General features: G+C 48.2%; 1 protein-coding gene across 5 annotated transcripts in view; it reads left to right on the top strand.

Moving 5' to 3' along the window:
* The first annotated feature begins 298 nt into the window (after positions 1-298).
* The window catches only part of LOC120951972 (uncharacterized), a 66,763-nt gene continuing 52,302 nt past the window's right edge, over positions 299-14,759 (top strand). For 4 of the 5 annotated variants that reach the window (XM_049605389.1, XM_049605388.1, XM_049605387.1 and 1 more), the window contains exons 1-2: positions 299-936; positions 2,316-3,102. In XM_049605389.1, the coding sequence (XP_049461346.1) occupies positions 2,802-3,102 (301 nt within the window). In that variant the 5' untranslated portion in view covers positions 299-936; positions 2,316-2,801. Of the gene's footprint in view, positions 1,063-2,315; positions 3,103-14,759 lie in introns of all 5 variants that reach the window. The other variant, XM_040371004.2, reaches the window with a different exon arrangement.

Below are 14,759 nucleotides of genomic sequence, written 5' to 3'. Positions count from 1 at the left end.
ACCCGAACCACCGAACCACCGGCTGTGGCAGCTGTGTGCGCGCCGGCAGTGTACGGTCGAGACATGGAAAGCGTTTTAAAACGAAATAATTGATGAAAATTTCGACTCATCTTTCGCCACTCGACCATCTTGATGAAAGCGTTTTAATTAAAAACTTTTGCCCACTCACCCCATCCACCACCCCTGCGATGGGTGGGAACGTGAACCACACACACACTCGGGATGCAAAAAACGGGTTTCATATTCGAGGTTAACGCTTTTGTAATGTGGTTTTTGTTTCACGCATAATGTCGTTCTCATTTTTCTCTTCCCTCTCTACAGCCCCGATGCTCGAATGCATTGACCTCTGCAACAGCATCAACAGCCACAAAAAGGACGAACCATCTGGCAGCAGTAACGAACTGGAGAAGTACAAATTCGATTGATTCGACTGTGCACAAAAGACAAATTCAACCAGTGATTGCACTAAAGGACCTCCACTAAGACCTCGGTTGATGTGTGGTTCTGTATTTATGAGACACAGCACAGCCTCCAAGTGAAGTGAACACTCGTACCGCCCGTAGTGAAGTGGTCATGAAATTAAATTAAGTATATTTGAAGCGATTGAAGTGCCGTGAGCGTTAAAGATCGCAAAGACAGGATGCTGCCGAGCGCTAGCGAACCGGTGGTCCGGGTCGCGCCGTACGGCCACGAGTGCCCATTAGTGCTCGAAATGAAGGGGTCCACCACTGTCAAGGGTCGAGGGTGGAGGCCACTTTGCCGGTGAACGAGCAGGCCGTGTACTGCTTTCCATCTCACACCAACGCGCGCGCGCGCTCCAGTTTGCGGTCCCGGAAGGACGAGCAACGAGCCGTCACTGCAGAGCTGCCGATCCCGGGCCGGCCCAAGACAAAGGGGGAGGGAGGAAAAAAGGAACAACAGAAAGCGGAGCTAAAGGTGAGAAGGAAAAATCGCTACCCATTAGTCACAATCGCGGGCAGCGGAAGCGGAAGTAGCAGCGGAAGTCGCAAGCGGAAGCGAAACGGTGCTGCCACGGAACCGTGACGGCAGCTACGAGCACAGGTACAGCGGTTTGGTGGATGGGAAGAATGGTTACCAATTCAGTTGAGATTGTGATTTATTTTATTTATATGCCCGGGCCTTTTCGGTTCGAGTTCTTGTCACGTGCTCCGAAACCGGTGCAACTTGTGGGAGCATTCGAAGCTGCTCGATACTAACGAACTGGTGCAAAAGCAATTTGGTTTATTTTTCTATAAGGCATATTAGCTTAGGCAAACACACACATACAGTCAGGCCTCGCGATTAGACACAAATGAACCGACTTGATTGTGGAAGTCGAGCTTTCATTCCAAAGTGAGCACTTTTGCGATAGTTAAGACACCGATTGGCAATGATAACTGGCGGCCACTTCGCTCTATTCTGCTTCTCGTTCATTTGTTCTGTCGCCTGTCGTGTGCTAATGGCAAACAGGCATGCTTCCCCTCAGTCCGGGTGCTAGATTTCTTTCGTTCGTTTTTTATCATTCCCATTGCTACATTGCTCCTTTGCAGCGCTGCTCCGGGGTGGTGGTAGCGATAAAAAAGCGCAAAAAATTACTACAAAAACTCCTAGCGTGCCAACAAAAGCGTGAAAATGTATTATTATTAATAGCTAGGCCGTGCGCTAAGCGCACGGTGCTGCGGTGCTGCCTTTTTTCCGCTGTTTACTGCCGTTTGCAAGAGCAAAAAAAAACATAGCAAAAAGGTCAACGTGTTGGGTGACGCAAGGATAGGGAAAAAAGTGTGAACTTGACGCAGGCAAATGGAGCGCCCGGGTATGGGAGAAGGCACACCTCGATCCTCGCACCAAAACTACACCCTCTCCCGGGGGCCGGAATGGATGGAAGCATGCAAATTGCTAGGCCAAAATAGAGCATAAAACACACAATACAAATATCTTTAATGAAGGTAATAAATTCAAGCCTCAAACGGGGAGGTAGCCCGGTTCGGGTGCGCGAATTAAGCCGAGACACCGGTTCTTTCCTTCCAAACCAAATTCGCGAGCAAACGAACCCCGCACGGACTTGCAGAAAAAGATGCTCTCACAAAACATCGCATGAAAGCTTCAAACGAAAGGACATAAAGCAAGATGAAAACAAAGCGTCGCAATAACACTTACTTGAACGAATCTAATAAAAATCTGCACTTTCTCTTCGCTTGAGTTGGACCGGATGAGCGTGGCCTTTTTGTGGGACGGGGTGGGCTATGGGACAGGGCGTGGGTTTTTTTCTTTGTTTGTTTCAAAGCATCTATCATTATGCTTGTGTCCCATTACAGGACAAAGACCCCAAAGACGCAAGACAAAAAACACATTCTGGAAGCGAGCCGTACGATGGATTCGAGTGTGAAGAGAGCCAACATTAACGCCAACGGCACAGAACCTTACGTCATTGGGAAATAGGCGGAAAATGGAGTGCAGTGCAGTGCAGAAAAGTGACAAAATTAGCAACAGCCAAGGAGCGAGTGTGTGTGTGTAGTGACGAGTGAAAAATAGCCAAAAGGTCGTGAAAAAGGTCCCGGTAACAAAGAAAGCAACACAAACCAAGGAGTGGCATCCTTTTTGCACAATACGCACAGTACGCGAACCGAGTGTACAGAAATACACCAGAATAGAGTGTGTGTGAGAGAGAGAGGGAGTGAGACACCGCAACTGGGACCTTAGGCAAAGTTTTCGGTGATAATTTTCTTTCCCTCCCCGTCTGGTGCACCGGTGGGGAGTTTGCCGCCGACGGCAGGAAACGATTTGCCAACGGGCACTCGCTAATGGTGCCTATGATGGCGCTGAAGAACAACAGATCGCGTGGCCGCCGTCGTGAGGCGGGAGTGCGGGGCAACCGGTGTGGCTGTGGCGGCATCGCCAGCGACTGTAATCCGTTCATTTCCACACCATCGGCCGTATTTTCGCGAACTTTGCTCGTTACCTTTCTGCTGATGACGTTCAACGTGAACGTGTGCCAGGTGGTGGAGGCCGCGGCCAGTGCCAGTGCCAGTGCAGCTGCCGGAATTGAGCGACGACCGAGCGGGGATCTGCAGCGGCCCGACGGTCTTAAAATGCATCACCACGGTAAGTAGTTGGGTTTGAGTTGGGTTGGAAAGGAACCTCATTGCAAAGATCGCGTTTAAAAATTGAGCTTTAAATAGATAGATCTTTAACCACAGTCGAAAGACAAGTTGAAGATATTACAGAAGAGTAAAATTTCCAGCGAAGTTTCTATTTCAAATTTATTATGCAGCTTTCTCCGACTACAACAGACATGAAAACCACTGTATGCTCGTCCATATTGTTTGTGATGGGCGAATGAGCTCGCAAGTTTCCACGCCACCACTTCCGGGGCGGCCAATTAACCGCTTTCCTTCAGCAAATCGTTGTCGTCGTTGGTAGTTTGGTTGCCCTCCCAATCCCCCATTACCCAGTTTCCATCCCATTTTCCTCGTACACCGGAACAGCAAAGGCAATTGGATTGAGTTTCGGCAAAAAGTTACAATTGAAAGTGGCACTTTGCCGCAGCCCCTGTCTACCCATCCTCTAGCCAAGCAGAAAAAAGCCTTGCGTTCCAAAGTTGAGCGCTGGCAATTGCGCCATTGCGATAAACAGATCCATTCCGGGTAAATCTGTTTGCCTTCTAAGTTCGTCGCGGGTTGCCATCTTGCTGCTGGTGCTGCTGCTGCTGCTGCTGGGTGTACATAAACAAAACAGCAAAGCAATAGAAGAAGCAAAAAAACACGGGAAAGACACACGACAACCCGTTTGGAAACAGCAGGCACAACACGTATGCGCCATTGCACACGCACACTTATTTAAGCTGGGGAGCGCGGCTAGGGGGTTGGTGACGTTAAATGGATGCGATCAGAAACAATTTCAATCGGTATGACTATAATTCTTCCGCTTCCGTACGACCGCCGCTGCGGGCCCACCGCCATCGCCCAGACCTTCCTTTACCCGCCACTGCAATCACGGTGGAAAACGCAGTGGAAAAGATGGTTTATCTGTCGCCAAAGGACGAGTCGACTGCTCTGCACTGCTCACGAGCACGAGTTACTATCACCGCGTGTACCCGTACTGTCCCCAGCCAGCCGTCCGGTACATACTGCCGGCACAGCGTACCGCGAAACTGTACGCCGAAACTGTCGTGTGAATTTGTAGCCTTGCAGGTTTGGCAAGGCCCGGGCAAGCCCCATGCCCTGAATGGCATGGATCGCTCTCCGGCGTTTGCAAGCAAATAAAACAAATAAATCCCGGAAATACATTGCCCCGAAATAGGACCATGGCAGCGTGCCGAGGATCGTTTTTCTTCCGCAACAAAAGCGACGGGAAAAAGCGTTTGCATCAAATCGTTCTCGGAGTCGGTTGAGAGAGACGTAGCGAATACAACAAAAAAAGAAAACAGTTCTCGGATGAGAATGTTAGCCAGACTGACACACCCTGGTACTGGTCGGAGTTTGGGAGGAAGCCAGTGCTAAAAGCCGCCCGTAGGGAAGTGTGCACGATAAACTATATCGCCCCGAAGGTAGCAAACGACGACACGCGACATGCTGGTGATGATGTACGACAGAGTGAATTGAATATTAACACTTGCGGGACTGGCGAAGTAAGGAGCACGGAAGAGAAGGATGGTGAAAATGTTTTGCCTCGAGGTGTGTGAATGATTTGTTGACGAAAATTGGGAGCAAACACTCGGTACGCTGTGTTCACTCTTCCCGCTGGAGCTCGGGACCTTTTTAATTGATCAAACCAGTCTAATGGAGCGTGTTGGTTCCATTTCTTTAATTAAAAAGCATTACAATGCCCTGCAACTGTAGCATAGGTTGGAGAACAACAATCCCAGACCCAGAACACGCACAACGATCGTGCACAGTTGCCACATTCGATTGCCGACCCATTGCATGCTTGTTTGGGAACGGCTTTCCTCGGCTTTGATATCAATGTTGCACTGTTGGAAAATAAGCAAAATTTGGAAAAAAAACCGAATTGCATGGTTGTGTGGTGAAACTTTGATTACTTAATTATACACTGACCCACTTTGCCAGCTGACCACTGTGAGGGCTGGAGCATATGTTTACCATTGACAGGGTGGGTTTGTTTGATAACTTTGAACTGGGCCCGCATCGAAACACAAACACCATGCATGAAATCCTTATGAAAAAAACCGACTCGCTATCTCATTCCCACCTCTCTATCTGTTTCCCTCTCTTCATGGTGCTTAGACTGGGGCAAAGTGTCATCAAGCACGCTCTGCAAAACGTTTCTCCAGAAAGCTTCGTCATTCAATGGAAATAGCAATCGTTTCGGGAGGCTCTAACGTTCCCGGGGAAAACTACTATTTGCTCGTTTTCGATTTACCCCCAACTTCCACCCAATCGCATCCACATGCGATGGGTTTTCTTTTCCCCACTTTCCGCGGCAACGACAGCTCACTGCGTCCCACTCTTTCTCTCCCTCTTTCTCTCTCTCTTTCTCTCTCTCTCTCTCTCTCTCTCTCTCACTCTCACTGCCTCACTTTCGACACATTCGGTTTCGATCAATCGAAGCGCCTCCGGGTGGCCCCCGTCTCTGTGCCTCCCGGTTAGCAATTTCATTTACTGTAATCAATTTCACCGATCGGCACGAACCCTTCCAGCCCCCCGTCGACCCAGCCCACTCAGGCACGCAACTCGAACCAAACACGATGGGATAAAAATTAGCAACATTTTGTAGGCAGCTCTGGCAAGGGCTGCGTGGAAGCCGATCGGAGGTGGGGTTGTTTCGCCAGCCGTTGTGTCGTTCTGCCTAAAAATCTGATTTATTCCCTTCCGTTGAAACGGCGTAATCGTGTGCATTTGCGTGGAGATGAAGGTGGGTGGGTGGGCAGGGTTTCAGTAAAAGCCAATTTTCCTCTCCCGAGGCCATGGCAGTGTTGGTTATTGGCAAACATACATCGATGGCGGCTCCAAATCAACCAATATAAAATGTGTCCAAGCTTGTGTGTGTAAAAGAAAGAGAGAAAGAGAGGGAGAGAGAGAGAGAGTGGGTGATATGTTAAAAGATAAAAAACTAAAACTCAACCAAACTCTCCATATGCAGGTCACGTGGCAATAAATATGTTTTTGTTGAAAATGGGAAGCCATATAGGGCTGCCACCAAGGATCTTTTTTTATGAGTGTGTGTGGGAGTGTGTGTATAAATTTTATTTTCACGTAGCGATCGCTAACACCACGTCACAAAATGGGGATGGATTTTGACGCACTTGTACCACCCACCGTCCACCACCCGTGGTACGTGTCGCGATTCATTTCGCGGTGGGTTCGCTTTGAGTGCCAACGGTAGCCAGGACAGCAAGTTTTTCACCCGTGTACATTAAATCTGATTTTGTATCAATCGTCATAGTCGTATGCGTTTGTCCCTTTTTCTCTCTCTCTATCTCTCTCCCTTTTTCTCTCACTCTTTCTCTTTTTTCCGAATCCGAATCGAGATTGGCAGTGCCTCCAATATTCGAATTTCAGAACAGTCAAATCAAATCAGATCACGATTGGGGATTTTTTTTGTCGAAAGATACATTTAGGCGCTTCGATACAAATCTGAATGGGCTTTGTGGAGGAGTTGGGCAACTTTATATGATTTTTTTTTCTCGGAAACAAAATATTGATATAAATGGCTTTCGGTAGCTTTATTTATGCACTGATGAGTAAAGGCCTCTGCATTTAATCTTCTTCTTTTTTTAAGCTGGCGTGCGTGACACTCAAATTTGAGGAATTTATATGTTTGTTCTGTGTCCTGTGGTGCAGGGACTCAATTTATTTCATTCCGTATATTTCATTATTGGAGGGCTGCAATTGTAGATGGAAATATTAAATAATAGATTTACAATATAACTTGATACACAACACAAGCACAAGTGTGCAACCGTAATTCCCACTGAAATCACAAAGAATATCCATTTTTTGTATATTATTTCGCCAAAGGGTTGTTCAGATTTTCCATAGCAATAAAAATGCAACCCTCTAGAGACGCCCCATCAAAAACGAGTTAATCTCCTCGAGCGGAAAGTCAAATATCTCGAATATCACAGTGGGCCGATTTACTAATGCGTGCCGATAGCGACGGCATCTGATTATTTATTGCCCGACCCGCTTTTTCGTTGGCGTGTTATCAGCCATCAGCCGTCCCTGCAATAGTTTTCACCCATTTTCAAGCCCAAATCCAACCCCACATGAGGCAGATAATTTCCTCTCGCATCTCTGTGTGTAATGATCTTTTCAATAATTCAGACCAAACCCCGTCTCGGTTGTCTGCCTCCAGACTCGATAGCATAAGTCCCTTCTGGCGTGAAGGTACGACGCCGTGTGTGCATGTGTAGAAGATTTCCTCTGGGATCACTTTGGGGAAAATTAAAACCTCCGCCTACGAGTTTTCCTATGCGTGCAACCTCTTATCGATTCCGTTCACTTCACAGAGGCCGGCTCCTGCCGTTGCTCACCGTTTAGGTTGGGTTGCGAATGATAACTCATAAATACGAAAACAACTCCCCCGAGCCCCGAGCCCGGACTGATTTCGGAAAGGGTTGCACAGTGGCCCGGCAGCTATCTCCAGCGCTGCTTCTTTTTGCTGCCCGACACATCGGCTGATTGGAGTTGGTAGCTGTCGATATCTTCCCGGACCCGCTTCAACTTTGGGCTTTATCGATGATATTGGAAAGGTCAGCAAAAGGGAGCGACGGTGGCGATAGACTTTACACTGCCTGCACATTATCCGACAGCCGGAACGCTGGCCAAAGTAAAGGTGTAAACTCAATCAACGCGTCTCAAATCGATTACCCGACCGGAAACCCCTATCTATTGGAAAGTGATTCCTATTTTTCCCGAACCCCGTCCCGGGCAACGAGGGAGTGATCGATTTTAATTGATTACCACAACTGGCAGAAGGTACCAGCTGGCTGTCTCCAAGCTGGCCACGCAGATACATGTTTGTATGTGTGCGTAACTGCCAGTGTGAAGTATCTTCTACCGGTGCTAATCACCACGGGGGCCTCGGAGTTGGGTTTGTAGGTAGTGTCGATAATCATTTGCTTCTCTCTTCCCCCTTCCCACCGTACCGACGGCACTCCACTCCAGTAGAGCAATTAAAATTTAATTTCTCACCGTTTGTTCACAAAATCGAGCTTTTTGTCAGCATTCCCAGCGCTCCCAACAAGTGCGACCGAAAGCCCGAACCTTTCCCGACATCTCTGTTTGGAATGGTGCTTGTGGTGTTTCGCCAACGCCAACACTATTTACACAGGGGGAAACTCTGCCTACTCGGTAAACCCATTCAACGATGGCAATTTTCGGAAGCGGTACGAGATGACAACACCACCAACGACGATGCAAATGATAATGAGGTTGATTTTACTGAGGAAACAGGGCCGCGCGGTTACAACACAGCGTCGTGATTACCTGCACAATGATTAAAATTAATTAATTGCACTAAATCTTCCCCCTGCCCTTTGCTTTACCCTTTGGATCGACCGAACGCGGGGCACCTGTAGCGAATCCATTCAAATTGGCCGTTACAATCTGCGGTCAATGAGGGATAGTAATGGAAGTAATGGAGGTTTTTGTACACGCAGATTGCTTCAATCCGTCTTATTATTGTAATGGCTGAAACGATACAGAACAAAGCAGTTATGGCAGTGTTAAATAGGGAAACGGGACTCAAGAATTAGTTCATACGAATTATGCATTTGATCCGGTGTAAGCTTCTACGTGTACGACAATAGATAACAATCGGACGAACAGCCACGCCGTCCATTACACGCATCGTACCACTAGCAGCAAATTAGAACCACCTTTTCAATCAGCCCGTATGATAAACTGACGAACTGTCCAACTTTCCCCCCGCCTCCGTTCGCGAACAATGCGACTGCAAACTCGTGTAGCTTCTGTCCGATTAGCAGCCCCCTCACTGCCGACGCCAATGGCCCCACAGTTTAGGAAAGTTTTCCCGCACGTGCATTTCCCCCGAAATCCTATTATGTCCAATTGCTGCCTGCAACAAACGCTGAGCCGGGCGAGTGCTGATCAACGTCTTTCAAAGCTGCTGCTGCACAGAACATCCACCGCACTAATCGCCGCATCGACAGCCATTCATCGCTAATCTCCATCAATTCATAGCTAAAAGACGTGATAACAGCGAATCACGAGCGCCATCGTCCGGCCGTACCGACAGAATCCTTTGTCCTCCGAGCTTCGAGGCGAGCTGGTGAAACTTGTTCTTCGTCCGCCCTGGACCTGGTCGAAAGTTGGACGGACATTGTTCTTCTAATCCCCAACCCGGACCCTTACACCTCTTTAGCGTGGGTACAAAAGGACCTGCTTCTTACGGTACACGCTGCGGCGGGAACAATATGCGCTCGACGGGTTTCTCGCTTGCCGGTGGAAGTTTTACTTCTACCAGTGTGGCCGCAATGGCGCGCGCCCAGTGGTACCATTTTCATGGACGATGGATGCCCGAATGAATGCATAATTCATCCACGTTTTGTCAAATTTTCTCAATCACATAAGTGAGCGGCCAGCAGGAGTGGTTGGCTAGAAGTGGTTGGCTAGGAGTGGTTGGCGACCATCATACGAATGCTGCTGTCTCATTAGCAAGCACACTTCTTGCTCACACACACACATTGCTCACGCAAGGTGTGTGGCAAGGTGTGTTCTCGCTGCGAGTCCCCCGAAACTATCTTATGACACGGGCAGTGATCGTGCCGCCGGTGATGCCGGGCCATTGCACCCATTTCGGAGCACGCGATGCACACCAAACTTTATCCTTTCTGTTACTGTGAGAACGGTATCATCCTTACATTTGTGACCTGCCACCGGCTGCTCCTACCCTGTGTGTGCTGAGTGTAAAAGCCACATGAAAGATCACCAGTGCAGACGGTCGCCACGCTCGGCACAAAACGAGAAAGAGAGAGAGAGAGGACCGAGGGAAAAGTTTGCTGCCAAGATTCGTTCTTCGTGTGCTTCATTGCCGCGATGGTCGTCGATGAGTAAGAAACCGGGCTACCTATCATCGTCCTGCACTAAGCGAATGGCTCTCAGAAGATGAATTTCGCCCTCCCGAAAACTTTCACCAACTGCATCGTTCGAACTTTGCTTTCACGCAACGTGAACGCAGCCCGGCAAGCAGTGCTGATGGTTTCCACACCCGTAGAGCGACAACGCTGAAAGCACTGCCCGAGTTTCTGCAGCCCTGCAGCCGTCTTACAGCGATTTCGGTGTAATTTATTTAAATTATGAATGAGCCAACGCAGCAACTGCAGCTTAGAGGCGCCCTTGCACGAGAAAGTTTTCCCTGCAGGTCTGCCGGCGAGGCTGGTCTTCATGTGGCGTGATTAAATAATTAAATAATTTCCTTCAAAGCCCGAGACGGTGACTGTGGAGAGTGGGAGAAGAAGCGGAGTCGCAGGACTCCCTGTGGGCCTTTTGACTTGTCAAAGGTCCGAGATAAAAGACGATCAATACGTGACATCGAAGCTCGTTCCGGTGCTGCTGCCATGATGTTGGTGCAGATTTGCACGAAACATTAGCCATCGCCGGTCGCTCAGGCCGTGCAACGACATCTTGTGTCCTTGTTGTGTGGACCAACGTAAGAAGCCGTCCGCAGGCTGGCAGAGGAAAAGAAGGATGAATAATTTGTAATTGAATTTATCCACCCGGCCCAACTTCTTCTCAGCGTGTGGGAATGGCTCCACACACGCAGCACAAGTCGGCCGACTTTAGCCTCGATCTTCTAACGCTTTCTTCAAGAAACTCATTTTAAATGACGAACATCATCAGCAGCAACCGGTGGGAAAGGTCAGCGACCAAATTTGATTACAAACAAGGGTTGGTGGTGGTTCTGGGAGTTGATGTAGACGTATGTGAGGAAACTTTGCCGGTTTTGAAAATTCTCTTTCCCGCCGATGCAGCAGGTGGTGCTGGTCTCTTGGGTGCTGGATGCTGCAAAAGATTATGCTTCGATATGAACCGAGTTATGGGCGACAAATTGAGCGGATCAAATGAGGCAGGGAGACTCCCCCAGCCGTCCCTTGGGAAAACATACCGATGGTCATTGGGTCAAAGTACATCAAAAGTTGCTGGTGGTTGACCACCAGTTGTGTTCAATTTCTTACGCCTGTGGAAAGTTTATCTTATCATTAATAACAGAGAAACAACAGGGTATGTATTTTGTTGCTGGGACTTCAAAAGCTGTCCTCCACATAAAAACAATCAAAGCATTACACATGTGCATAGCTGATGCTTGAGCTTACGTTACGTGACCTCCTGCGTTCCAAGAAAACTCCTTCACTCGTAGTCAATCAAAAAGTCAAACACAAGTACAATATTTGCCCGCCCGACGATGAGGCCCGAATGCAAAGAAAAAGATCTCCTGAAAACACAACATTTTCCATGCCACACAGTGCCGTATGCTAACAAATTGCTACCCTGAAAAAGGGACCAGACGCACACACACACACCCACACACAAGCTTTGTTTTCACTCATCATTCCACCCAAGGTCCGACGAGCTCGGTGCACAATTTGCGTATCCCAGCAGTGGTGTGATCTTTGTAAATTCTGGACTCTCGTTCATGTGGAATGTTCATTCCGAGAACGGCATGAATGTTTAAACGTCCAACGTTCGCCGGACCCGTGTCAGTCTTGATGAAAGTTTCCAAATCGATACACTGCCGGGGCGTTGCAGCGTTCTGGGCCGGTGCTTTTTGCCTCTTGACCATCCATCTGGCCAGCGCCGATGCATGTCGAATGCCACTCGGATAAATAGCTTCATCGAGTCTAGTTTCACAGTTTGAGCTCTTCCAGCCAGCTCTCTTCCCGTAGGGCGGCTCGATGATGCTTGATGCTGGGCGGCTACACTCTAGCGCTTCCAGACAGCTTGGACAGCGTAAGATGAAAAAACCAGCACACACTCTGCAGCTAAAGCTCTGTTGTGAAGCACCTTTGCACGATGTACCTTCAAAGAGGGCTTTCCTTTCGGTACGAGTCCGGACCTCTCTCTCTCTCTCTCTCTCTCTCTCTCTCTCTCTCTCTCTGGGATTCGGTTCCCGCTTTGCCGTGATGAATTGTTGTCAGATTGTTTTCATCCGTATATCGAGTGAATTGCCCTGAAGTGTGGAGTGTTTTTGTAGAAGCAAACGGGCTGAATGAAATTGCCAGAGCATGCCGGATCGTGCGCCGCGGGCCATGGAATGTTGTTCAGCCATGGAGCTGAGGAAGGATAGTTTTTCTACCCTATTTTCCAATCACAATCAAGAGCAAAAGAGTAGATTTAACAATTATGCATTCATTGTACGGGTTCACTTGAACATTTGTTAGATTGTTTGTAAGAATGTATTTCAGTATGTCTAGAAATTGATGATCTCATACCACATGCGCTTTTCCCAAATAGTTCAGACAGTGTGCAGGAACCACATTAGAGACTAAGTGAGTTTAGAATCAATTTTCTTAGCTCACTTTCCATCATCATCCATGCGGCAAATCCTACCCGATTGAATTCCGGGATGCAAGACGGCCTAGGAACAGCCGGCAGCGCACGAAATGAGCACGACCACGCATGAGTTTCATTAATAATTACGCTCTCCAAAATATCTCATTTACTGCCGGATATAATCTCGGCAGCCGCGGCCGACAGGCTCCTGCCAGCTGCACGATTAAACCGTTCCCAGCGGTGCTATTTTCACCCACCGCTTATCGTGCTCTGTCTCTCTCTCTCTCTCTCTCACTCACACACATGCGCCTGCATGAGTGTGTCTGGCCCGGCGGGCATCCATTCGGCCGATTAAGCGGGCAAACGTAATAAACATTTTTCACTCCCGCTTCCGCTCCGTTTTGGGCCACTCGAGAGGGGTCGGCTCGAAAAATCCTTTCCACTTCCGTGGCTTACTATCGCAGGCGTTTACACACGATCGCCGGGCAGGCAGGCAATAGACAGGTGGATGATGTGGCCCATCGAAACCCAAATAGACCGGCTGCGGGGGAAAACGGCAGCAAAAGGGAAAGAATAATCTCCGCTACCATCCACCGTATCATTAATATTTCTTATTATGCTGTTATTCCAGTGCGGGCGTTTCCTGTTCGATTGCTACGTCACAACACCGTCCACCGTCGGTTTGGCAAAAGAGGCTTTCTGTCGTCTGTTCGGCAGAGGGAGTGTGGCATCATTGACTCGCTTCGCTACTTTATGTATTGAGCGTTGTAGGGTCAGACAGGCTGCAGTTGCGTGCCGCAAACCCATTCAAATCGGAGACAATGGTGTATCGGCCAGCAGTTTTTCATTATTCATCCCATGCAACATGGGTTGTGGAGAGAGAAGGTTCAATAGACGATAATGGCGCGCCACGTCCCTTTTATTCGCCACAAATTCAGTTCCTCTATCGAATGGCTCACTAAGAACAATTTCATGTTCGGTGGTTGTTTGCTGTGTGTTGGATTGTTTTGTGGAAGGAAAAGTTAATCACTGAACAGATAATTAAATAAACACAGCGAGCGGGACCGAGTATGGGCAGTATTTTGTTTTGAGGTTGAGATACATAATTTAAAAGAGCCTTTCAGCGACACTGAAGCATTATCAACATTGGTAATCGAGCTCACATGAACTGACACGGATTGAAAGGATCGCTTATTTTGATATTTTTAGCAACCTCTAGGCGTATTATTGTTATCAAAAATTTTCACGTGCGTATTCGAACAGCCCGTGCGTTATTTACATGTAACTGTGCGCACTATAGCCAGGGTTGTATACAAATTTTTCACTTTTATGAAGAAATTTTCACTGGTTTACACGTGCACGCTTGCAACCGAACACTTTCCACAACAGCGAACAATGAATAATGAAGGTGCTGGCGGAAGAAACCATTCAGCTTTTCCTGCGAGAAATCTTTTTCCATTAACGCTCGATGGTTGCGTTAAGTAAAGCACTTCTTACCTTGCACCTCGCTAGCTGAACGAAATGAAGCAATTTGATTTCAGGCAAAAGTTTATATTGTTTGAGCATTGCCTGAGGGAATGAGAGTGGAAGAAACCGGTCCATTCTTGAGCAAGACGGAAACCCTCTGCTCTTATCCCACCTGCAAAGGCTACCAGCACACACAAACACACCTGAGTAGTATGATTATTTCCCTCCCACCCTTGCCCCGCTGAAATAGACTTGCAATTAAGCACACACAAAAAAAAGAGAAACAGAAGCTGCTGAATGTGGAAAATGAAAAACTTTCCATAATTTCCGTGCTAATTACGCTCGACGTGTTTCGGGGAAAATTTCGGCACGGCGAGGGCTCTATTTGCCAGACGAGCCGGGGAGGGCATTTAGTGGGGGGAGGGGGGGGGCATATTTGGGCACAAGCTAGCAAAGTCCGAATGAACCGGAAAAAAGACGACGCAATCTAGGCAAACTTCTTCGCTTCCCTGATTGCCGATTCGACTCGAATGAAAATGGTGCAATTTTACCACCTTTCGTCATTTCCTTACCACGCTCTATCACTATCTCTCTCTCTCTCTACACATCTTTATTGAAGGTGTTTCCCTCCTTTCCGCTACAGTTGACGCCACCGTCAATCACTCGTTGAATGAAAGTTTTGGAGTACCGCTTCTTGAGCACTCCTTCGCCGGAAAAAGGATTGAACCAGCGGATGGCTTTGTTGACGAAGGCGTTGACTAGAGCCCTTCGGGTGTGTTGGCCATGCACAAGAACGGACATAAATTTGCCACACCTACC

This window comes from Anopheles coluzzii, chromosome 2 (assembly GCF_943734685.1).
Source record: "Anopheles coluzzii chromosome 2, AcolN3, whole genome shotgun sequence".
NCBI classification, from domain to species: domain Eukaryota; kingdom Metazoa; phylum Arthropoda; class Insecta; order Diptera; family Culicidae; genus Anopheles; species Anopheles coluzzii.
Note: the sequence above shows the minus strand (reverse complement) of the source record. Positions and strands in the feature narration are given on the sequence as shown.